At 56.1% G+C, this 22,345-nt stretch overlaps 3 protein-coding genes across 6 annotated transcripts in view; 1 reads left to right on the top strand and 2 right to left on the bottom strand.

Moving 5' to 3' along the window:
- Nucleotides 1–948: 948 nt before the first annotated feature.
- TSR3 (TSR3 ribosome maturation factor) lies at nt 949–3,281 on the bottom strand. Its single transcript, XM_068969143.1, has 6 exons — nt 3,170–3,281; nt 2,864–3,083; nt 2,316–2,509; nt 1,745–1,921; nt 1,526–1,589; nt 949–1,287 (listed from the first exon to the last, which is right to left on the bottom strand). The coding sequence occupies exons 1-6, from the start codon at nt 3,279–3,281 to the stop codon at nt 1,080–1,082; spliced, it is 975 nt and encodes a 324-aa protein (XP_068825244.1). The 3' UTR covers nt 949–1,079.
- Nucleotides 3,282–3,403: 122 nt separating this feature from the next.
- On the top strand, nt 3,404–14,884 carry GNPTG (N-acetylglucosamine-1-phosphate transferase subunit gamma). Its single transcript, XM_068969484.1, has 11 exons — nt 3,404–3,455; nt 3,557–3,614; nt 3,694–3,761; nt 12,808–12,862; nt 12,926–13,009; nt 13,079–13,172; nt 13,245–13,359; nt 13,437–13,519; nt 13,593–13,724; nt 13,802–13,883; nt 13,980–14,884. The coding sequence occupies exons 1-11, from the start codon at nt 3,404–3,406 to the stop codon at nt 14,075–14,077; spliced, it is 921 nt and encodes a 306-aa protein (XP_068825585.1). The 3' UTR covers nt 14,078–14,884.
- Nucleotides 14,885–16,294: 1,410 nt separating this feature from the next.
- UNKL (unk like zinc finger) overlaps nt 16,295–22,345 on the bottom strand; it is a 29,505-nt gene continuing 23,454 nt past the window's right edge. For 2 of the 4 annotated variants that reach the window (XM_068969480.1, XM_068969481.1), the window contains exons 11-15: nt 18,964–19,056; nt 18,248–18,475; nt 17,452–17,654; nt 17,210–17,312; nt 16,295–16,490 (exon numbers count right to left, since the gene is read on the bottom strand). In XM_068969480.1, the coding sequence (XP_068825581.1) occupies nt 16,333–16,490; nt 17,210–17,312; nt 17,452–17,654; nt 18,248–18,475; nt 18,964–19,056 (785 nt within the window). In that variant the 3' untranslated portion in view covers nt 16,295–16,332. Of the gene's footprint in view, nt 16,491–17,054; nt 17,313–17,451; nt 17,655–18,247; nt 18,476–18,963; nt 19,057–22,345 lie in introns of those variants that run through there. The other 2 variants (XM_068969479.1, XM_068969483.1) reach the window with 2 other exon arrangements.

Genomic DNA, 22,345 nt, shown 5'->3' with positions numbered 1-22,345 from the left:
GCGCTGTTCTCTTGCCTTGTGGTCAGCTCTGTGCAGCCCCGCCATGGCGCCCTTCCCAGCTTCATGGTGTGTGTTCTGTGGCTGGACCCCCCGGCTCCCTTCTGCCCCTCCACGTCTGTGCGGTATGTGCTGTGAACCCGTGTCCAGTAAGCCCTACCCTGCTGGATCTGGACAGCCGACTGGACGAGTCCTGGCCACCAGGTGAGCTTTCCCCTTCCCTCAGGTTCCATGGCCTCAGGGTGGGAGGGCCCTGGTCTTAGGGCAAGGTTCTCAGCTGGGGGCCTTGCCCCCAGGGGACGTTAGGCAGGGGGGATCAGTCACACCCAGTGAGTGAGTGGTGGCTGTACTGTTGGCACCAGTGGGTAGAGGCTAGAAGTGTGGTTTGACATCCTGCCATGAGCCCTCCCCTCAACAAAGAATCATCCACCCCTAAATGTCACCAGTGACCAGGGAAGACCTCTGTCCTGGGCCTCTCTGGGGTCGGGGCAGAGTCTCCTTAAGTGGAGAGGTTGGAAGGTCTGGGTTTGGAGTCTAGACAGTCCAGGCCTCTGAGGGAGAGGTGAACACCTGCAGTGCCCCCACCTTCTCTGGGGATGCCCCTCCCCAAGAGGGCATATAGAAGGGGTTCTGCCTGAGAGCTCCACAGGTCTCCAGTTCCCACCCAGCTCACAGGCCCAGAAGAGGGACCTCTGTGGTCACTGTGGGAGGCTGAGGATGTCACACCAGGCTGGCTGGGTTAGTGTAAGGCGCTCTGTGCCAACTGTGTGGCCGTCTCCTTTTCATGAACGCACAGCGTCCACACAAGAGCTACCCAGGGGTCCCATCTCTATGCCCCAGGCTCTCTAGGCAGGATCTGGCTCACTAGAGGCCAAGTGCTGAGAAGCAGAGGCTCACGCGGGGGTCTTCTTGGCTTGCAGCTTCATTGAGAGGGCTCTGAGGCAGGACCCAGAGCAAGGCTGGGTAAGAAGCGCCGGGAAAGAACCCAGTCAGAGTCCAGTCCTGCTCGCAGCTGCATGGCCTGAGGCCGCCAGGCCCGTCTGTGTTCCCACAAGCTCCACTGCCATCTCCAGATGTTCTCGTCACTCAGCCTCCAAAAATACACACCTCTGCAACTTTCCGTTTCTCTGCCGTTTTTTGATTCCTTTCCAAATCTCTGTGGGGACCCTGGCTTCAGCCCCTTGCTCAGCAGTCTCCTCCTCTTCCTGGCTGCTGCTGCCGTCTCCCCCGCCGTCAGGGTCAGGCCCAAGTTCCTCAGACTCATCTTCAGTGTCACTGTCAGCACCATCTCTGGGCAGCCAGAGAGAGAGGGGTATGTCCACTGGCCTCCCCGACACACCTACTCACTCACCAAAGCCCCTAAGCTGAGGACATCCTCTCAAAGTGGAAACCCCTCCAGCTTCCCTTCTCTGCAGTCAGAAAACCATCCTGATGTTTAAGACACTCCCCCACCCTGCAGAAGGAGGGACTGAGATCAGAGGTGGAGGAGAGCCCTGGGTCTAGGCTGTCATGAAGCTGGGGGACCTACCGGGAGCCAGTCATGGGCCGATTGGGGTTTGCAAACTCTCGCCCTGAGTCCACATCAAAGGGATCTGAATGGAAGAATCAAGGAGGAAAGCGGCCTGAAGTAGGAGTCCCACAGCTGTGGCAGAAGGGTCTTCCCAACCCTGGGGCTTCTCAAGGGAGGGGGCAGGCCTGGAGGGTCCTGGCTCCCACCTGGGCGGCAGGTGTCCCTGCCAGGCCTCACCGATTTCTTCCTCTTCGGGGTGCTCCTTGGCGTGGGCCAGGAACTCCTGCTCTGCCTGCAGCACCTCCTCTGGGCTGCTGCAGGCCGCATATTTGTCCAGAAGCTGGCGGTTCAGATCCAGAAACCCCTTGCCCCACTTGAATTTCCGCAATAAAATGACAGCGAGGTCTGAGAAACCTGTCGGTGCAGGAAGCAGGAAGCCCATAGATGTAGACAGTCCCTCTCCTGCCCCTCAGGAACTGAGAGTCCCGCCAACACCGGCCCACGGCCCTCTGCAGCTCACCAGGTCCCTCTCCCCACAGGGCATCTCACGGGACTGCCCCTCTGAGCCTCTGTGTGGACCTTAAGTTCTCAGGAGATGAGCTGGGGTGACAGGTCTCTGGGGGCCGTCGTGCCCTGACAAGAGCTTGGAGGCCAGTGGTCTGTTCTGTCTCCACCTCCACCTCTCAGGGAGAGGACTCAAGTGGGAGCTGGGAGGAAACCCTGGCCACCGCCCAGCACGTGGTCAGGCTCCTCCCGGGACTGGCAGCAAAAGCACACCGACTCCAGGCTGCCAGGCCCTGACACTCACCCAGGATGCAGAAGGTAGCAGCGAAGGCCTCCACGCAGGACAGCCTGCAGGGCCGGCCATAGTTCACAGGGTTGGCGGCCACCAAATGGGGCAGGAGCCGCAAGTGGCTCCCACGCATCTTCCCAAACGGAGTCTCATCCAGTCTGGCCCAGGAGCAGTCGATGACAGCGACCCCAGACTGTGCCACCAACTGTCTGTCAAGAGCAGTGTAGGGCTTGGTTCTTGGCTTAACTGGGTGCTGGCCCCAGGGCAGCTATGTCCTAGGAGACTGGCCGCCCTGGGGATTCAGAGGCATCATTCAAGGACTCTCATGGGCCAAGCATCTGAGGCAGTTGGGGGAAAGCTGTTCCTCCAAAAGGCTTTTTTTCACTCAACAAATGTTTACTGTAGCCTGCTACCTCCTGGGTTCTGTGCTAGGCAACGGGGGCCAACTAGACAGATCAAACAGGTGAGCTCTTCAGGGAAAGATGCGCCAGGGCTGGGGGCTAATTAAGAAGAGTCCGGGCAGGCCCACTCCGTTTCTCCGCACCCAGTTCTCTCGAGCCTACCTGTCTGCGGGGGACACGTACTGGGAGCCCACGGGGCTGAGCACGAGGCCGCCGAACCTGTGGCCCAGGCGCAGGCAGCGCACCAGCCCCAGGCGGGCCAGCTTGCGGCCGGTGCAGCGCCGGGGGTCGCAGTGGCCCAACTCCCACATGGCCAGCGTGCAGGGCAGCTGCGCCGGGCCCGGGCCGCCCTGGTCCCCAGGGGCCTCTGGCTCCACGGACGCTGCGGTGGGCAGAGAAGGGGATCCGGCCTCAGGCGCGGCTCCGCGGCCCGACCCTCGGCCCCCCTCAGGGTCACGCCCCACTCACCGCGCAGCGCTGCGCCCACCTCCTCGGCGAAGGCCTCCAGGGAACGGCCCGCAGGGCGCCGAGCGCGGCCGCCCTCCGCGCCCGGCCCGCGCGAGGCCCTCCGGCGGCCCATGGCGGGAAGCCGGGCCCGCTGCGCCTACTGCGTCTCCGCTCCTCCGGCGGCCGAGTTGCGCGCGGGCACCACTTCCGGTTCCGGCGCCCACGTGACCGCGCGGCGGCGGCGGCGGGGGCGCGATGGCGGCGAGGCTGGCGGGCTTGGCGGTGCTGCTCGGGCTCGCGGCCCGCGGTGAGTGACCAGCCCGGCGCCTCCGTCCCGGAGCACCCGCTGTGGTCTCCGCGGCCCCGCCCGCGCTGCCTGCCCGCCTCCTCACTGCTTGCTCCCCGCAGGGCCCGCACCCACATGCGCCGCCAAGATGAAGGTGGTGGAGGAGCCCAACACTTTCGGGTGAGTGGCCGCGCGCGGAGCGGGAGGCGCGGTGCCGCGGCCCGGGCCTGCTTCTCCCTGACCCTGCCGCGTCTCGCAGGCTCAACAACCCGTTCCTGCCCCAGACCAGTCGCCTGCAGCCCAAGAGGGACCCTTCACCCGTGTCTGGTGAGTGCGGGGCCCTGACCGCTGACGTGCCGGGGACCCACCGGTGGGCCGCGTCAGTCCTCGGGAGCCGGCGCCACGGAGGGAGAGGGGCCTTGGAAGTTAGGACCTGGAGGCTCATGCTGTCCTTTGTTAGCCTTCTAAGTGCACGCTAACCTTCCAGAGCGTGCCTGTGCCGGGTTCACTAGTTAGGGACTTAGTCCTTAGTTTGTTTTCCTAGAGGTGATCTCTGTTATCAGGTTGGTGTGTGTTTTCTTAAATGTTTTTTAATGCGTTTACGTGCATAAGGTTACACGTAAAAAACGTGTAGTAAGTTTTTTGTCGGAGAAGGGCAATGGCACCCCACTCCAGTACTCCTGCCTGGAAAATCCCAAGGACGGAGGAGCCCGGAATGCTGCAGTCCATGGGGTCGCTGAGGGTCGGACACGACTGAGCGACCTCCCTTTCACTTTTCGCTTTCCTGCATTGGAGAAGGAAATGGCAACCCGCTCCAATGTTCTTGCCTGGAGAATCCCAGGGACGGGGGAGCCTGGTGGGCTGCCGTCTATGGGGTCACACAGAGTCGGACACGACTGAAGTGACTTAGCAGCAGCAGCAGGTTTTTTGTGTGTGGCCTTTGCTTTCTTGTTTTGAGTAATACCATATTACTGCTCAAAACAGGGGATTCTCTGGTAGCTCAGCTGGTAAAGATTCCCCCTACAATGCAGGAGACCCCGGTTCGATTCCTGGGTCGGGAAGATCTGCTGGAGAAGGGATAGGCTACCCACACTAGGGTTCTTGGGCTTTCCTGGTGGCTCAGCTGGTAAAGAATCCGCCTGCAATGAGAGAGACCTGGCTTCGATCCCTCGGTTGGGAAGATTCCCTGGAGAGGGAAACTGCTATTCACTCCAGTATTCTAGCCTGGAGAATTCCATGGACTGTTTAGTCCATGGGATCACAAAAAGTCAGACACCACTGAGCGACTTCCACTATGCAGGTTTGCTTGTTTGCTGTTGTCGCTCACTGTGCGTCTTCGCTCTTCTCACTTGGTGCCTAGCATTCCATAGGATGCTCTGCGTTCTTTCATTGTCCAGCAAGGTGTTGTTTATGCGTTTTGGTCACTAAAAGCATTGTTGAGGAGAATATCCCTTCTAGGGGTCCCTGTTTCTACACCTGTGGGAGTTGTTTCCTGCAACAGGATCTCAGGAATGGAATTGCTGTGTTGTTAAATGGGTGTTAAATATAACAAACAAAAAATCCAAGGGAATTCTCTGGTGGTCCAATGGTTAGGACTTGGTGCTTCCACTGCAAAGGGCACTGAGTTCAATCCCTGACGCAGGAACTAAGACCCTGCAAGCTGCACAGTGCTCAGGCGTGTCTGACTCTTTACGACAACATGGACTGTAGCCCGCCAGGCTCCTCTGTCCATGGGATTCTCCAGTACTGGAGTGGGTTGCCATGCCCTCCTCCAAGGGATCTTCCCGACCCAGGGACTGAACCCATGTCTCCTTCATTGCAGGCAGATTCTTTACCAATGAGCCATCTGGGAAGCCCACCAATTAAAGAGAAAAAATCCAAGATCTCTTTTTAAAACAAATATTTATTTGGCTGCAGCAGGTCTTAGTTGAGGCACTTGGGATCTTTGATCTTCACTGGGGTATGTGGGGTCGAGTTCTCTGACCAGGAATTGAACCCAGGTCCTCTGTGTTGGGAGTGCAGAGTCTTAGCCACTGGACCACTAAGGAAGTCCCCCAAATGTTTTTTTTTTTTTCAATTGAATGCTACCGTATGTTAGGGTCTATGCTGTGGATGCAGAAATGAAGAAAACATACAGTGTTCTCATGGAGCTGACAGTCTTAATTGACAGGAGAGTAGGCTGACAATAAACAAAAAAGTAGGTAAAATGTAGACTGGTGAAAAGTGGTCTGTAGGTATGGGAGGCAGAGAAGAGTGTGTGGGGGGTTGTTCTGGGGATTACCGTTTTAAATACGGGGTTCAGGAAAAGACTGAGAAGTGAAATTTCGGTCAGAAACTGAAGGGGAGTGGGAGTTAGGGCTGTGAATATCTGGGGGAGAAGAGTCCAGCAAAAGGAGTGGCCAAATACAGGCCGTGAACACGGATGCCAGGCTGGAGGGATTGGCCACGGGGTGGGAGTGGGGTGCTGAGATCCGAGACAGAGGGTACAGCTGTGAGCTTTCACTCTAGACAGAGTTTAGCTTTTTACTGTGAAAATATTGAGTAGAAAAACGGAGGAATGGGGCTGTAAACAGCAGCGTACACGCCGACTCAGTGCAAGAGTTGATGTTCTGTGCTTTACCTTCTTCTTGTTTGAGACCGGGGTTTGATCCCTGGGTCGGGAAGATGCCCCGGAGAAAGGAATAGCAACCCACTCTAGTATTCTTGCCTGGAGAATTCCATGGAGAGAGGAGCCTTGCAGACTACAGTCTGTGGGGTCACAAAGAGTTGAGCACAACTGAGTGACTAGCACATACACACAGAATGCCTTGCATAGCTGTCCTGGGTCCCACACTCGCCCCCGACCCTCGCCCTGGGAAGCAATCAGGGGAAATATATGCATCTGGTTAATTAGGCGCTGGGCCAGCTGTCTCACTATGAAATAAGTGAGCGAGGTTTGAGACTTGCAGTTTATTTTGGAGTGTGTCCAGCCAGAGCTGGGCAGCAGGGCGCTATGGTCCACCCTTCACGAGGTCATTCTTTTCTATGTCATCAGTTTGATTTGCAGTTGGGTTCCTGTGCTTCTGCCTGTGCTCAGTTTTAGTGCTTACTGTACACATTTGGAGAAGGCGATGGCACCCACTCCAGTGCTCTCACCTAGAAAATCCCATGGGTGGAGGAGCCTGGTGGGCTGCAGTCCGTGAGGTGGCTGAGGGTGGGGCACGACTGAGCGACTTCACTGTCACTTTTCACTTTCACACATTGGAGAAGGCGATGGCACCCACTCCGGCGCTCTCGCCTAGAAAATCCCATGGGTGGAGGAGCCTGGTGGGCTGCAGTCCGTGAGGTGGCTGAGGGTGGGGCATGACTGAGCGACTTCACTGTCACTTTTCACTTTCATTCATTGGAGAAGGAAATGGCAACCCACTCCAGTGTTCTTGTCTGGAGAATCCCACGGATAGGGGAGACTGGTGGGCTGCCGTCTATGGGGTCGCACAGAGTTGGACACGACTGAAGTGACTCAGCAGTAGCAGCTACACATTTTTACTTTTGATTTTTCCTTGACTTAAAAAAAAATAGTTCTAGCCAATTTCAAGCAGGTGTGAAAGTGGGAGGAGGGTGTGTGAAGCACCAGGCACCCTCAGCCAGCTTTCTTTTTGCCACTCTGGTTACTTTGAAACTAATTTCTCTCAGTTTATTTGTAATATTTTGTGCATGTGTTGAAGGGCACAGCAACAGTATCAGTCGGTTAAATCCCCTCATTGTTTGAGATGTCTCTGCTGCTGCTGCTAAGTCGCTTCAGTCGTGTCTGACTCTGTGCAACCCCATAGACAGCAGCCCACCAGGTTCCCCCGTCCCTGGGATTCTCCAGGCAAGAACACTGGAGTGGGTTGCCATTTCCTCCTCCAATGCATGAAAGTGAAAAGTGAAGGGAGGTCGCTCAGTCGTGTCCAACCCTCAGCGACCCCATGGACTGCAGCCTTCCAGGCTCCTCCATCCATGGGATTTTCCAGGCAAGAGTACTAATGGTCTCATACTCTTAACCAGGCTGGTGGTTTGAGTAAGTAGGGAAGGGCCGTGTGTCGTGCACTTGACACGCGCCCACGTGTGCTCCAGCTTCCTCAACTCTATAGATCCCCTCCCTCCGGCTCCTTGCGATTTATCTACTAAGGAGACTGGCTCGCGTGTTTCCCACATTCTGGACTGTGTCCATTGTATTCTCGTGGTTAACATTTGTTCGTGTAGTAGCTGGAGTCCAGCTGTGCGCCTGCGTGCTGGCCGGTCTTCTGGGTTTCTCAAGAACAGTGGGGAGAGGTGTCCCCCACCTGGCCTCTGTCTCCCGCCTGAAGCTCTCGTGTACAGCCCTTTCTCAGGGAGAGGACCTTCCAGGCTGTTCCTGGTTGCTGAGTTTTTACCATGAATAGCTGTTGGGTTTTGTCAAAGGTTTTTTCTAAACCTATCAAGGCGATCCTGAGTTTTGTTTTTCAACCTGTTTCTAGGGTGGGGGAGAAGCTCTATACAATCAGCAAAAAGACCAGGAGCTGACTGTGGCTCAGATCATGAACTCCTTATTGCAAAATTTAGACTTAAATTGAAGAATGTAGAGAAAACCACTAGACCATTCAGGTATGACCTAACTGAAATGCCTTAGGATTATACAGTGGAAGGCCAAATAGATGATAGAGTGAGTGCCTGAAGAACTATGGACAGAGGTTCATGACATTGGACAGCAGATAGTGATCAAGACCATCCCCAAGAAAAAAGAATTGCAAAAAGGCAAAATGGTTGCCTGAGAAGGCCTTACAAATAGCTGAGGAAAGAGGAGAAGCTAAAGGCAAAGGAGAAAAGGAAAGATATACCTATTTGAATGCAGAGTTCCAAAGAATAGCAGGGAGAGATAAGAAAGCTTTTCTCAGTGATCAGTGCAAATAAATAGAGAAAAACAATGGAACGGGAAAGACTAGAAATCTTTTCAAGAAAATTAGACCAAGGGAACATTTTATCCAAAGATGGACACAGTAAAGGACAGAAACGGTATGGACCTAACAGAAGCAGAAGATATTAAGAGGTGGCAAGAATACACAGGACAACTGTACAAAAAAGATCTTCACAACCAAGATAATCACGATGGTGTGATCACTCACCTAGAGCCAGACATCCTGGAATGCAAAGTCAAGTACACCTTAGGAAGCATCACTACGAACAAAGCTAGTGGAGGTGATGGAATTCCAGTTGAGCTATTTCAAATCCTGAAAGATGATGCTGTTAAAGTGTTGCATTCAAGATGCCAGCAAAATTGGAAAACTCAGCAGTGGCCATAGGACTGGAAAAGGGTCAGTTTTCATCCCAATCCCAAAGAAAGGCAATGCCAAAGAATGCTCAAACTACCGCACAATTGCCCTCATCTCACACACTAGTAAAGTAATGCCCCAAAATCTCCAAGCCAGGCTTCAACAGTATGTGGATGGTGAATTTCCAGATGTTCAAGCTGGATTTAGAAAAGACAGAGGAACCAGAGATCAAATTGCCAATATCCGTTGGATCAAGAAGGCAAGAGAGTTCCAGAAAAAATCTACTTCTGTTTTATTGACTATGCCAAAGCCTTTGACTGTGTGGATCACAACAAACTGTGGAAAATTCTTCAAGAGATGGGAATACCAGATCACCTGATCTGCCTCCTGAGAAATATGTATGCAGGTCAAGAAGCAACAGTTAGAACTGGACATGGAACAGCAGACTGGTTCCAGATCAGGAAAGGAATATGTCAAGGATGTATATTGTCACCCTGCTTATTTACCTTATATGCAGAGTACATCATGAGAAACGCTGGGCTGGATGAAGCACAAGCTGGAATCAAGATTGCCAGGAGAAATATCAATAACCTCAGATATGCAGATGATACCACACTTATGGCAGAATGCAAAGAAGAATTAAAGAGCCTCTTGATGAAAATAAAAGAGGAGAGAGATGAAATTGGCTTAAAACTCAACATTCAGAAGACTAAGATCATGGCATCTGGTCCCATCACTTCATGCCAAATAGATGGGAAACAGTAGAAACAGTGAGAGACTTTATGTTTTGGGGGCTCCAAAATCAATGCAGATGGTAGCTGTAGCCATGAAATTAAGAGATGCTTGCTCCTTGGAAGAAAAGCTATGGCCAACCTAGACAGCATTATTAAAAAGCAGAGACATTACTTTGCCAGCAAAATCAAAGCTATGGTTTTTCCAATAGTCACATATGGATGTGAGAGTTGGACTATAAAGAAAGCTGAGCACTGAAGAATTGATACTTTTGAACTGTGGTGTTGGAGAAGACTCTTGAGAGTCCCTTGCACTGCAAGGAGATCAAACCAGTCCATCCTAGAGGAAGTCAGTCCTGAATATTCATTGGAAGGACTGATGCTCAAACTGAAACTCCAATACTTTGGCCACCTGATGCAAAGAACTGACTCATTGGAAAAGACCCTGATGCTGGGAAAGATTGAAGGCGGGAGGAGAAGGGGACGATACAGGATGAGGTGGTTGGATGGGATCACCAACTCGATGGACATGAGTTTGAGCAAGCTCCGGGAGTTGGTGTTGGACAGGGAGGCCTGGTGTGCTGTAGTCCATGGGGTCGAAAAAGAGTCGGACACAACAGAGCGACTGAACTGATAGGCTGGGGAGCTTTGGTTTAACACCCTGGAACATGGTTGCAGTATAGCTGCTTTAAAATCCTGTCTGTGTAGGGAAAAAACCCCGTTTGTGATATTTTGTTATAGAAGCTCAAATGAACTAAGTACCTCATGTAAGTGGAATCGTAAAATACTTGTTCTTCTGGGATTGGCCCGTTTCACTTAGCACAGTATCTCGAAAGTTCATTGTGTGGCCTGTGGCAAGACTGCCTTCCTTTTTAAGGCTGAATACACACTGCATTCTGTTCATTCATCTGTCAGCGCCCACTTGGGTTTTCTCTTTTTGGTTACTGTGAATAAGGCTGCTGTCTCAGATTTTTCTCTAAAGATTTTTCAGAAAAACCCAAACGAACCTTTGGCCAACCCAAATGTTTAAGCTTTCTGAGGAACCACCAAACTTTTCAGCAGCGGCTTGTACATTTTACATTCCCACCAGCAGTAGCAGTGTGCAGAGGTTCTGGTTTCTCTGTATCCTAACCAACATTTGTTTTCTGTTCGTTTAATAATAGTCATACTAATGTAGATGAAGTGATATCTCATTGTGGATTTGATTTGTGTTTATTTTTCACTTCAGAAAAATGTCTAGTAATCCTTGGTCCATCTTTAAAAAAGTTTTTTTTCCTGATGTATTTGGCTGTGCTGGGTCTTAGTTGGGGCATGTGGGATCTAGCTTCCTGACCAGGGATGGAACCTGGGCCCCTGCATTGGGAGCTCAGAGTCTGAGCCACTTAGTCTGAGCCACTTGGACCAAGGAAGTCCCCGTGGTCCATCCTTTGATTGGGTTCTTTGGGGCTTTGTTGTTGTTAAGGGAGCGCCCCCCCGTTTCTAGTTTTCCTTTTGGTACCGCTGCCTTTGGCGTCATTGCCAACACTGATGCTTGGTGCTGTGTGCTTGTAACTGTCACGACCTTGGTGAGGGGATCCTCTCCTGTATAACACCCCCCTCATCTCCCTGAACAGTGCTGACTGGTCGTCGGGTGTCGGAGTGGCCGTCCCCGCTCGCTCTACTTGCGTCTTTTTCCGTCCTCTCACTTTCAGCCTGCTTGCGCCCTCGAGCTTCAGTGTCTCTTATAGAGAGGATGCACAGTTGGGTGCATTTCTTTACCCGTTTAGCCAATCTATGCCTTCTGAATGGGAGAGTTTGATCTGTCTACGTTTAAAGTAATCGCTGATAAGGAAGGATTTGGAGAAGACAAAAACAGCAAAATTTGTTTTACCGTTGTTTTTTGTTGCTCGTCCCCTCCATTCCTTTTGTTGACCTTTTCCTAAGCGACCTGTTCTGACATCCTTACCTCCTTTTGTGTGTATTCTATGTAGCCATTTCCTCTCCAATCGCCAGGGGATTATATATGATCATGTAACTCAAGTCTAACTTGTACATGATTGAAGTTGGTGTGACTTCAAAGACTTCTCCTGTACAGCTCTGTCCCTCCCCAGCTTTGTGGTGGACTTCAGAAACTGACCCTTCAAGCGTGGATCTGTAATTAGACCCATGCCTCCTGTCTTTTGAACCCTGTAGGTTTGCGGCTCAGGACTGTGGCACTGCTTTGAGTTTGCCCATGTATTTGCCTTTCCTGGGGGTAATGAAGGGCTCCGTCCAAGGCAGGCTTGGTGGTAATGAAGTCGCTCAGCCTTAGTCTGGGAGGGTCTTGATTTTGCCTAACTCTTGGAGGAGGATTTCCTGGATATAGACCCCTTGATTGACAGTTTTATCTCCCACCCCGCTGCTTCCTGGCCTCCCAAATGTAGCAGAGAAGTGGGTGGATAATCTCATTGATTCCTTCATGTAACGAGTCACTTCTTGCCACTTTCGACTTGGTGTCTGCCGTCTCTCTCGTGTCTCAGTGGGGGTCTCTCTGAGTGTGCTGTACGCAGAGTTCAGTGAGCCGCTTGAATCTGTTGGGGTTGGGGCAGTTATTTCCTCAGATCCCGTCTCTGCCCCTCCTCTTTGCCTCCACTGTCTCGTCACTGGTCCTTCTCTCTGCTCAGAAGTGTTGAACTCCTTCTGTGGGTCTGTTAGTTCAGTTGTATTTTTCGGCTCCAGGGTTTTGTAGTTCCTCTCGACCTGGTTCACTCTCTGCCCACGTGTCATCTTCTGGACACGCTTTGGTTCTTTCTGTTTCCCTCCAGCCCCTTAAGCGTATTTTAGGCATTTGTTTAACTGAAGTTTTCAGTCAGTCCAGCGTCTGGGCTTCTCCCAGGTGGTCCTGTTGGGTTTTCCTTTGGAGAAGCTACAGGTGCCTTGCAGACTGGCCTGGTGCTGGGGCAGCCTTCACCAGGGTGGGCATGTTCAGAGCCTGGGGGTGTCCGCGTGCAGGCCTCCGGGGTCTCCCTGCACTCCTCCTGTGTCCAGATGGCCTGCTGTGTGTGTCTGACCGTCACCCCTTGCCCGCAGCCTTCACGAGCAGCCCCCTGTCCTGTCTGGGATCTGAGTTGGGCAGAACAGAGGCCAGGCTCCTGGCAGGCCCCAGCCAGGCTGCTCCTCACGGCCTCGCTGGGGCGGGGGCTTTGCTGCAAGGGGTGTTCTCCGGAACGCTGGGGGTCAGTGCTGCTGGTTGCAGTGGTCCTTGGCGGTGTTTTCATGGGGTGTGAGCTGGCGCTCTGAGGTTACTCACGCCCTCCACCTGGTTGCGCGTTTCTGGCACTCTCCGTCCACGAAGGGCCCTGGCTCTGGGCCCGCTCAGGGCACCGTGCTCAGCGGGCTGCGCTCTCCCTGCAGGCCCCGCGCACCTCTCCAGACTCTCTGGCAAGTGCTTCAGCCTGGTGGAGTCCACGTGAGTGAGGGCAGGGCAGGGTGGCTGGGGGCCAGGGCCCCGCTGACGGCCCCGTGCCCGCAGGTACAAGTACGAGCTCTGCCCATTCCACAACGTGACGCAGCACGAGCAGACCTTCCGCTGGAACGCCTACAGTGGGATCCTCGGGTGAGTGGGGTGCGGCCGAGGCCCCAGGGCGCCGTGCCCCACCCTGCCTCACTCTCTGCCCCTTCGCAGCATCTGGCACGAGTGGGAGATCACCAACAACACCTTCAGGGGCATGTGGATGCGGGATGGTGATGCATGCCAGTCGCGGAGCCGGCAGAGCAAGGTGGGCAGTGGAGGTGGGCGGTGGGGGGGGGGGCCGCCTGCTTCCCCCACTTGCTCACTGAGGTCCCCCCAGGTGGAGCTCACCTGCGGCAAAAGCAACCGGCTGGCCCATGTGTCTGAGCCGAGCACCTGTGTCTACGCACTGACCTTTGAGACACCCCTCGTCTGCCACCCCCACTCCTTGTTAGGTGGGTGCCCAGGTGGGCGGGAAGGGGGGTTGGGGAGCAGAGGGACTCAGCTCAGCCAGTTTCTATTGGACCCTCAGTGTACCCAACCCTGCCCGCGGCCCTGCAGCAGCAGTGGGACCAGCTGGAGCAGGACCTGGTGGACGAGCTGATCACAGCCCAGGTAAGTCACGAGCAGGCCCCGGATGGGGGCTGGGCAGCCCAATGGGCGCTCCCTCTCCATCCTCCACCTGCAGGGCTACGAGAAGTCGCTCAGGGCGATTTTTGAAGATGCTGGTTATCTGAAGACATCAGAACCAAGTGAAGCAGCGCAGCAGGAAGGAGGCACCAAGGGCCTGCGGTTTGAGACACTGGAGAGCTGCCAGGAGGTATAGACATGGCCCACCCCTGGCCGAGGACAGCCTCCCACCAAGGGCTTGACCACCCCTCTCCACTCCCGGTCTAGGCACATAAGGCCCTGTCACAGGAGATAAAGAGACTGCAAGGCGTGCTGACCCAGCATGGCGTCCCCTACGGGAAGCCCACAGGTCCATGGTGCCCAGTGGGGGGTGGGGGGCCCAAGCCCACCTGGGCTTTGCGCCTGCCGGTTGGGTCCTGACTCCCACTGCCTGGTGTTTTGGCAGAAACACCCAGCTCTGAGCACTGGGGCCCCCAGATGCCCACGGCCGGGATAGCGGAGCCCCTGCGAGGTGACCCTGGACTGCGTGGGGACACCCTGTGACCCTCAGGGCTGTGAGCCTCAGCCTGAAGACCTTTCTCTCCTGAGCCAAGCAGACTCAACTCTAGGGGTTGTCCTCAAAGATGCAGACAAAATAAAGATCAGAGTTTTAATTAATTTCCATACTGATAAAAATAATTCCATGAATTCTGTAAACCATTGCATAAATGCTATAGTGTAAAAAAATTTAAACAAGTGTTAACAACTTTAAACAATTCAGTACAAGTAAATGATTATGCATTATAAATACTACCTTCTGGGTTAAGAAAACTCCATCCCAATAGCATTCTCATCTAAACACTCGAACATACAGATTGGGGCTTCCATAAATTAATTTGTATGAAGCATCCACAAGGAGTCGAGGTCTTCTGCCCACAGCGTCAGATGATGGAATGTCACCGCTAACACTGAGCACTCAGGAGCTGACACTTGGCAGCAAGAACCGCAGCCTCGCCAAGCACCGTGTAGCTTCAGCTGCTACACCCAGCACCCCCTTGTCATCTGAGTGCGGGGCGGTGACACCCTGAGACCCTGAGCCTGGCCTGGCCCAGCCTGGGAGGCTCGCTCCGCCCCTCAGAAGGCCGGGGCCACCCGGCCGCTGGGGGACAGCCCCAAGAGCCCCACCCCGGTGGTTCTTTGGTCTTCCCACCACACCTGTCCTCAGAGCCAGCAAGTACCTTGGGGGGGGGGTGCGCCTCCAGTTCCCAGAACCCCACAGAGAGTACTGACCGGGGTAGCTTATAAATATACCTAAAGCTTAATTGTTCCTGTTTATAATTTGAAAATGTCTAGGCTAAAAGTCGATTACAGACATTGTCCCATTTCCCTAGAAGGCCAAAGGTCTGCCATGGGAAACAAGTGCATAAATATTAATAAAAATAAAGAACTTTAAACAGTGATAACAATAGCACAAAATATACATAATTTCTAAGAGCTAATAAATCATCATCACTATAATTAGAAACAAGGTTCACCACAACCGAGTCAGAGTTACCGTTAGCAGCGGGCGAGCTGCATGGAGCCGTGGACCCACCTTTGAATGACAGCTTTCCCATCAGTGTGTCTTACATTAAAAAAGGTTTCCAACCTCTCACTACAGTAAATACATTCCAATTTGGTCACTGATAAAAATTTTTACCTAGTCACTTTGCACTTTTAAAAAATGCTATATAAAGTCTTTGGCACAGCCCTGGGCAGGCGGGCAGGGGCGGCTTGTCCCTTCCGGGCCAGGGCCCAGTCCTCGCTCTGTGCCCGCAGCAGACTCCTGGGAGATCCTTGCCCTATCTATGCCTGTGAGTAAGGTCTCGGCCAACTACAGACTGCTTTTACTTCCTCCCGGATTCCTCAGAAAAGTGACCCAACGCAGACAGGAGAGACCGAAGCCGCCACTGAGATCCGACCTGTTCCCAGAAGCCCTGCTGTCACCCTGGCCCTGCACAGCCCTCACAGTGGCCAGGTCCCCCCCACCTGTGGTCACATGACCACAACACCTGGACAAACAGACCTGGCAACAGTGTCTCCCACGTGGTTGGGCGACTGGGCGTGGCTACAGCCGGGAAGCCCACCAGCGAGCTTGGGGGAGGAGGAGCATGGAGGGCTCTCCCTGCCGTCCCATTGCCCTGCTGACTTGAACGCTGGCCAGGTCCAGAGACGAGGAATGCGCCATCCCCAGCTCTCCGAGGCATAGGCACTTGAGCGGGGGCCTGCGGCAGGGCTGTCACTGACGCTGCAGTTACTGTGCACACGTTCAGGAAGTGAGTTCCCTTCATAAAATTTCATCTACATGTATACGTCTCTCAATAATCACTCTGCTATAAATACTATTGGTTTGCACTTAATTTGAAAACTAAAAATCCTAGATATCTCTACTAGATAAATGCTCACTTCGTAAGTACTAATCTCAGATAGGAACTAACATGGTTACCGTGCTACGGGCTAAGAGAGACCGAGAGGAAGTGCTCTGTTCACAGTACACATGTAAAGCTTCATATTATCGCATATTAAAAACACGAACCTCAAAGCAGCTCAGAGCAACTTGGAACCTCTGCCTAAACTCTTCCGTCTACAAAGTGCTTCTCGGGACTTGAGCTCCCAGGATCCAGTCACAGTGGTGTCAGGACCACAGACCCCGAGGGGTCACCCTGCCTTTACGCCCCGTGGGGTGTCAGGGTCTGCGACGAAGAGTCTGAGGCCGTGGGTGGGCCGCGCGGGGCTGGGGTCCCAACGTCGGTGGCACCAGGAAGCGCACGAGGCAGCCGTCACCAGGGCAGGGGCTGGCCTGTGCAGTAGGCGCACTCGGGGGCGCTGCCCGCACAGGGCTCGCAGAGCACACGGTGCTGGCAGGGCCGCAGAACGGCGCCCGCCCGCTCCCCGCACATCACGCACTGCTTCGCCCGCAGCTGGAAGATCACCTGTGGGCCAGATGTGAAGCACCATCAGGCAGGGGCAGGCTGCCCTCCCGCGGCCACCCAGGAGCCAGGAAGGAGGATCCACCACAAGCCTCCGGGGTGGGGCTGGGCCCCAGGGCCTGCGCCACCACAGGGCGAGGGGAGGAGAGCCGGGCAGGCGGCCGGTGGAGGGGCCTGGGCAGGATGGACCCCAGCTCCCGAACAGCCTCCGGCAAGAAAAAGCCAAAGCCCGTGTGCAGGCCCCTTGGAGATGAGGTGTGTGCGGGCCGGGCCAGGGAGGTGGTGTGCATAACAGGCAGGGCTGGGGAGCCGCCAGACGCCCTGGGCTCTAACAAAATGCCTGGTGTGGAAGGGTCTTCCTGCTGAGCCAAGGGCAGCGGGTTCAGCACTACAGCAGGGGGGTGACCAAGGATCCTAGAGGGTGACCCAAAGATGTGGGCGACTTGGCCCCTGTCCAGGGGGGCACAGCGGCTGAGAGAAGGCGAGTGGGGAGTGGACGGAAGCTGTGCCCGGCCCCCCACCCCACCTCGGTGTTCAGCCCGCTGGTTCCTTGAGGACGAGCCTGGACTCACCCCGTCCACGGCCTCCAAATCCAGGCGCAGCTGACTCTGCAGGGAGTGCAGCTTGGGCAGGGGGATGGCACCTATGTCGCCGCAGCCGCTCAGCCCGGGGAGCACGGAGGCCAAGCCCTGGCCTTCCAGCTCCTCCTGCAGCCGTCGGAATTGCGCCTCCACCTCCTCCTTCTTCTGCAGCGCCAGCTGCCGGGCACTGTCGGCTGCGAGCGCCCGCTCCTTGGCCTCCTTGGCCTCCCGCTGCCATGCGTCGCAGGCCTGAACCCCAGGAGCTGCGGTGACCTGGCGGAGCCGGCGCCCCGCCCCACGCCCTGCTCCGCCCCGCCACGCCCCGCCCCGCCCGCCCATGGGCCCCGCCCCTGCCCCGCCCCCCGGCACCGTGGCCCCCCCAGCTCACCTGCTTCACCTGCTGCCAGGACTCCTCCCACTGCCGGATCTTCCTCTTGGCCTCGTCCAGCTGCCGCCGGACCCGGGCCAGCTCGGCGCTGCTGGGATTCACGCCCGAGGAGGCCGCGGGGCCGGCGTTCAGGATGGGGGACGGGCTGGGAGAGAAGCTGCCGGAGACGAAGTCCCAGATGCTGCCAGGGACGCCGTTCAAGCCTGAGTGTGTGGAGGAGCCTGCTCGAGCTTGGGCCTCTTGGGCATCCCCCCAGCCAGCTCTGGGGACCCCAGCCCTGCCCCCCAACAAGGATGCCTGAGCCATCACTCGCCCGAAGAGCTGCGTCGTGGGGGCCGCGGAGCTCAGACCCTGGTCCCAGAACCCTGTCCACACTTAGGACCTGGAGGACCCCACAGGGTTTCTGATTATGTGAGTGACATCTATTGATGTATGTGACATTAGAGAGTAAAACAAGTATTTAAAAACATGGTTTCTTTAAAAAAATAATAAAAATAAAAATATTGTTTCTTTAAAAACAAATCACAAGTTTCCATTTGCAGATGCTTTCTGCAACTCCATCTGCTTCTGTGCTTGGCCTCTGCTGACTTCCTGCGCCTGGCAGTCTGCGAGGCGGGTCCCACCACAGTGGCGTCCTAGGGCGGCATAGGGTCCCAGGCACGCTGAACCCCCCAGAGGTGCAGGTACGAACCCCAGGCCCCCTTCCCAGGGCACGTGCAGCCAAGCAGCTGCAACAGGACATGATGGACCGCACTGTGGCTCCCCCCCAACCCTGGGGCCCCTCGAGGCCACTCACCAAAGGAGTTGTAGGATGAGACTGAAGGGCCCAGCGCTCTGGGCTCCGACTTGAGGGGTGGCGGCTGCTGGGGGGGTGTCATGGCCGAGGAGATGAGTGGGCCCGGCAGGGACTGGGAGAAGGAGCCGAGCGGGGAGACGGACAGGGATGAGGAGGAGTGCAGGGATGGGGAGCGTGGCAGGCAGCCTGGGATGGCCACAGGGGCCGAGCCCCCCAGCAACCTCTGACCTGCACAGAGTTGGGGGTGTGACGTCGGGTTAGTGGGAGGCAGTTGCTGCAGTCCCAGGGACCAGACACGACAGGAGACCCTCTGCCCGGGAATCACCCAGCACTGCCCGAGCTAGGGGACTCCTACCCAGGGGAGAAGGCCACATGTCTCACCCCTCAGATGCTCTCTAGGCCCACCTGGGTGACCTGTCCACAGGCACAGTGGTCCCAAGACGTTTTAGGCCCCATAAGTGGTTTAAGATCAGAGAAATTAAAAAAAAAAAGATGAACTTTTACACTGAAAAAAACGATTCAGTATCTGACGTGAACCGTGAACCTATTTGTCTTCATACCAATGTGGTGGTTACCCATCCCCTCGGAATGGCCACAAAGGCCTGCCCCTGACTCTGCAGGGGCTTTGGGGTGGGGGGGTGCAGGGAGGCAGACAGGACCCCTCCCACCCCAGAGGCACAGGGGGCGGCCCTGGAAGGTGTGGGCTTAGGCACTACCTGTGGGTCCCAGGTCACGGCCGTCGTGCTCCTCCAGGTCCTTATCCGGGGACACGAGGCTGATGTCACCAAGGTGAAGGTCTAGGGTGGATCCTGCGGGACAGACCCAGTGTCACCGAAGGGGGATCCAGGCTCCTGTGGCGGCGGGACCTGCCTGGGCTAGGGGTCCGCCCTTCCTATAGCCATGGCAACACTGCCCTCATCTCGCCGACTCAGCTTCTGATCGTTTGGTAAAATCTGACCAGATCACATGCCTGCCTAGTACAGAAAATCTGAGGAGAGTGACGTCCATGGGGAGAAAGGGGCTCACGGACAATGAGGGGGGACCTGCACTGACCTCCACCCCAGGGCCCAAACCAGGTCCCGCAAGTGGGCAGGGCTGTTTCCCTCCTGTTCTGCTGGGGACCCCCGTGCACCCCCCCAGGCCCGTCAAAGGGACAGGGGAAAGGGCCGTGGCCCTCTTGGTGCTGACCACCCCCCACTGTCCCCACCTGACACGCCCTCCTGGGGCCCTGGCACCGACTGGGATGCTGTCTCGGGATGGCCAAGGTTGGGTCCCCCAACGCCCCGAGTTCCCGTGGCCCCATGGGGGCGACTTGGGGAAGGTGTGGCCTGGGGACCAGGGTCCGAGGGAGCAGGAGCTCCAGGGACAGACCCAGGGCCTGAGCAGCCACCCAGCACAGCCACAGCCAGGTTTGGGGAGACGTGGTGATGCTGAGGGCCCAGCACATGACAGCGCTGCCACCCCAGATCCCTTCTGTCCCCACCTCCCGCTGGGGTCCGCTCCAGAGCACGCCCTCCAGAAGGCTGGGGCCTCTCTGGCACGGCCCGGTCCTATGCCCCCTGCTGGCCACAGGGCCCCACAGTGCCCCTGATGCCTGGCCGGACACACCGAGGCCCCAGCCTCCAGCCCGGAGTGGACCATGGGACCCTCGTCAGGCCTGCCTGTTCTGGGTCAGCCTCCCACCTCCGCTCCCAGGTGCCCGGTGCCAAGTGGCAGAATTCCTGGGTGGCGGTCTACAAGCGGCAGAGGGCTGCGCTTCTGCCAGGCTCCAGGGGCCCGCCCTCCTGCCTTCCCAGCGGGCAATCCTCAGTGGCCCTCAGCCTGTGGATGCTCCGGCCCCCCAATGCCTCTGTCCTCACGTGGTCTTCCCTCTCCTTTATTCTGTGTCCAAATCTCCTTCTTCTAAGGACACGTTATATCATATTAGGGCCCATCCTAATGACCTCATTTTTACCTTAATTACACCTGTAAAGACTTTTATTTTTCATTTTTTGGTGAGGGGCAGGCTGCACTTCACGGCTTGCAGGACCTTAGTTCCTGAACAGGGGTTGATCCTGGGCAGTGAAAGAGAGGAGTCCTAACCGCTGGACCACCAGGGAATTTCCTGCAAAGACTTGTTTCTAAATAAGGTCACGTTCCCAGGGTCAGGGGCAGAGAGTGCAGGGCTGAGGCAGGCCTTTAATTTAACCCACAATAACTGGGACCACCCATCCTTGCCAGGCTGTTCTCTGTGTCCAACAGCACCTCCTGTGAGCTGAGGGCTCCAGGCCTCTCAGGACCCCTCCTGCCGTGGTCAACTCTGCAAAAGAGGCCACCTCTGGCTCCCACCCTTCCTAAGACATGAATCGCAGGCCCCGCAGACCCTCAGCCAAATCCACCCCGAGTTGGCTGACCCCCACTTCTTGCGATCCCCAGTTGCCGTCTCATTCTTCAAACTGTCGCCCCAACCTTGCTCTCCAGCCCTGAGTGGTGCTCCTAAACGCCCCCACCGCCACCCTCCACCTATCCCTCTCCCCTCCTCTGCCTGGGGCCACCTCCCAGCCTTCCCGTCCTCCTTGGCAGCCCCGCAGCCCCTCCTGTGGCTGTCAGACCTGGACACCAGTGACCTCTGTGGTGCTGACCTGCAGACACCAGCTGTCCTCCAGCATGGCTGCATCACCGCCTGCCAGCAAGGGAGGACCCACAGCAGCCCCAGCCCCTTAGCAAACTGTGCGTGCGGGTGCCTCCCTCAGGCTGCTGCACCAGCACCCACGTGCTGAGCAGGAGCCCAGCACGGCCCTCAGCTCCTCTCCCCCACCCTCTTAGGGCCCCCATCTCTGCACGCTGCCCAACCCTGACCTCTTCTGTCCCAGGAGGAGACTTTCAGGGATGCCAACCCCTCCACGTCCCAAGGCCTGCCTCCTAGAAAAGACACACCCCCCCCCACCGCCCAGTGACTGGTCCACACTTCCCAGCAGGACCCTCTCTCACCCTCACCCACTCCAGCGAGGGCTCCTCTCTGCCTCCACACTGCGGCACTGCCGTGGGCAGCAGCTTCGCACACAGCTCCCATCAGCCCCAGCAGTTCTGAGAAAACTCCTGCCCAGCCTCCAAAACCCTTCTCAGAATCTTCCCCTGCTAGATCCCTTCAAGTCACCTGGACTGTGTGGTCCATCTCAGACCCAGACCACTGCAGGCTGACGTGCAGACTCACCTACTGTGCATAAGCAGGGTGACCCGCCCATTGCATACTTGCCCCGCATCACCTCCCCAGGCTCCCAAACCGCCAGGCACGTCCACTGCCTGGGACACACCAGTCAGCTGAACCCAACAACGTGGACTTAGCCCTTCACCCTGCAGTGGGGGGAATCAGATTGGCTTCAAAGCTGGCAGAGTTTCATAAACGTTTTTTTGACTAACAGGCATGTAAAAGGAAGGAGCGGATGGATGGATGAAAATAAACTGGGCGCAGGAGCCTTCACCTTGAAAGCATTTACTTCATCCCACTCCCCCACCCCCAACCTGTGACTCAGCACAGAAGGACCTTGCTGTTGCCCTGCCCCCTCAGGTGCAGCCGGGCACAACCGGGACCAACTCTCACCTGACAAGCCACAGCCTGTGTGGGGTGGTGGCAGGCGCCCCTGAGAGGTGTCCTGGCCCCCAAAGCAATCAGCGCTGCTTCTTGCCTTCTACTACACACCCCGCTTCTCCCTGAGATCAGATCCAGGTTCTGAGATGTTCCCTCAAAAGAAATCACTTTTAACACTCAGAATCTACGTGACTGAGTCACCTGACCTCTAACCCGCTGTGTCAAAGTGCCAGGAACTGCCCAGACATTAGTGAGCAATTAGCTGAAAACTGCTGAGTAACAGCCCTGGTAAAGCTCAATTCCCAACGTGACACAGCACATCTGAGGGATGCCCAGGTCCCCAGGACCGGGCGACACACGGGGACAACTTACAGCGCAAGGAATTAGAGACCAGAATGGGGAACCCTGACCCGTCACCCCCTGGGGCGGGCCAGGATGCCCCTGGCGGGCTGTCCTTCCGCTAATCGCTAGATGGACACGCACCCGACAAAGCGGCTCATTGCTGGTCTGAGTTCCCCATAGTGCAGCGG

Source organism: Capricornis sumatraensis, chromosome 3, assembly GCF_032405125.1.
Source record: "Capricornis sumatraensis isolate serow.1 chromosome 3, serow.2, whole genome shotgun sequence".
Lineage (NCBI taxonomy): Eukaryota > Metazoa > Chordata > Mammalia > Artiodactyla > Bovidae > Capricornis > Capricornis sumatraensis.
Note: the sequence above shows the minus strand (reverse complement) of the source record. Positions and strands in the feature narration are given on the sequence as shown.

Coding starts and splice junctions, on each gene's coding strand:
- TSR3 (XM_068969143.1), bottom strand. CDS start 3,281: ATGGGCCGCCGGAGGGCCTCGCGCGGGCCGGGCGCGGAGGGCGGCCGC. Junction 3,084..3,169: donor GGTGGGCGCAGCGCTGCGCG/GTGAGTGGGGCG, acceptor TGCCCACCGCAG/CGTCCGTGGAGCCAGAGGCC. Junction 2,510..2,863: donor TACGTGTCCCCCGCAGACAG/GTAGGCTCGAGA, acceptor TGCTCTTGACAG/ACAGTTGGTGGCACAGTCTG.
- GNPTG (XM_068969484.1), top strand. CDS start 3,404: ATGGCGGCGAGGCTGGCGGGCTTGGCGGTGCTGCTCGGGCTCGCGGCC. Junction 3,615..3,693: donor GAGGAGCCCAACACTTTCGG/GTGAGTGGCCGC, acceptor CGCGTCTCGCAG/GCTCAACAACCCGTTCCTGC. Junction 13,010..13,078: donor GCCTACAGTGGGATCCTCGG/GTGAGTGGGGTG, acceptor GCCCCTTCGCAG/CATCTGGCACGAGTGGGAGA.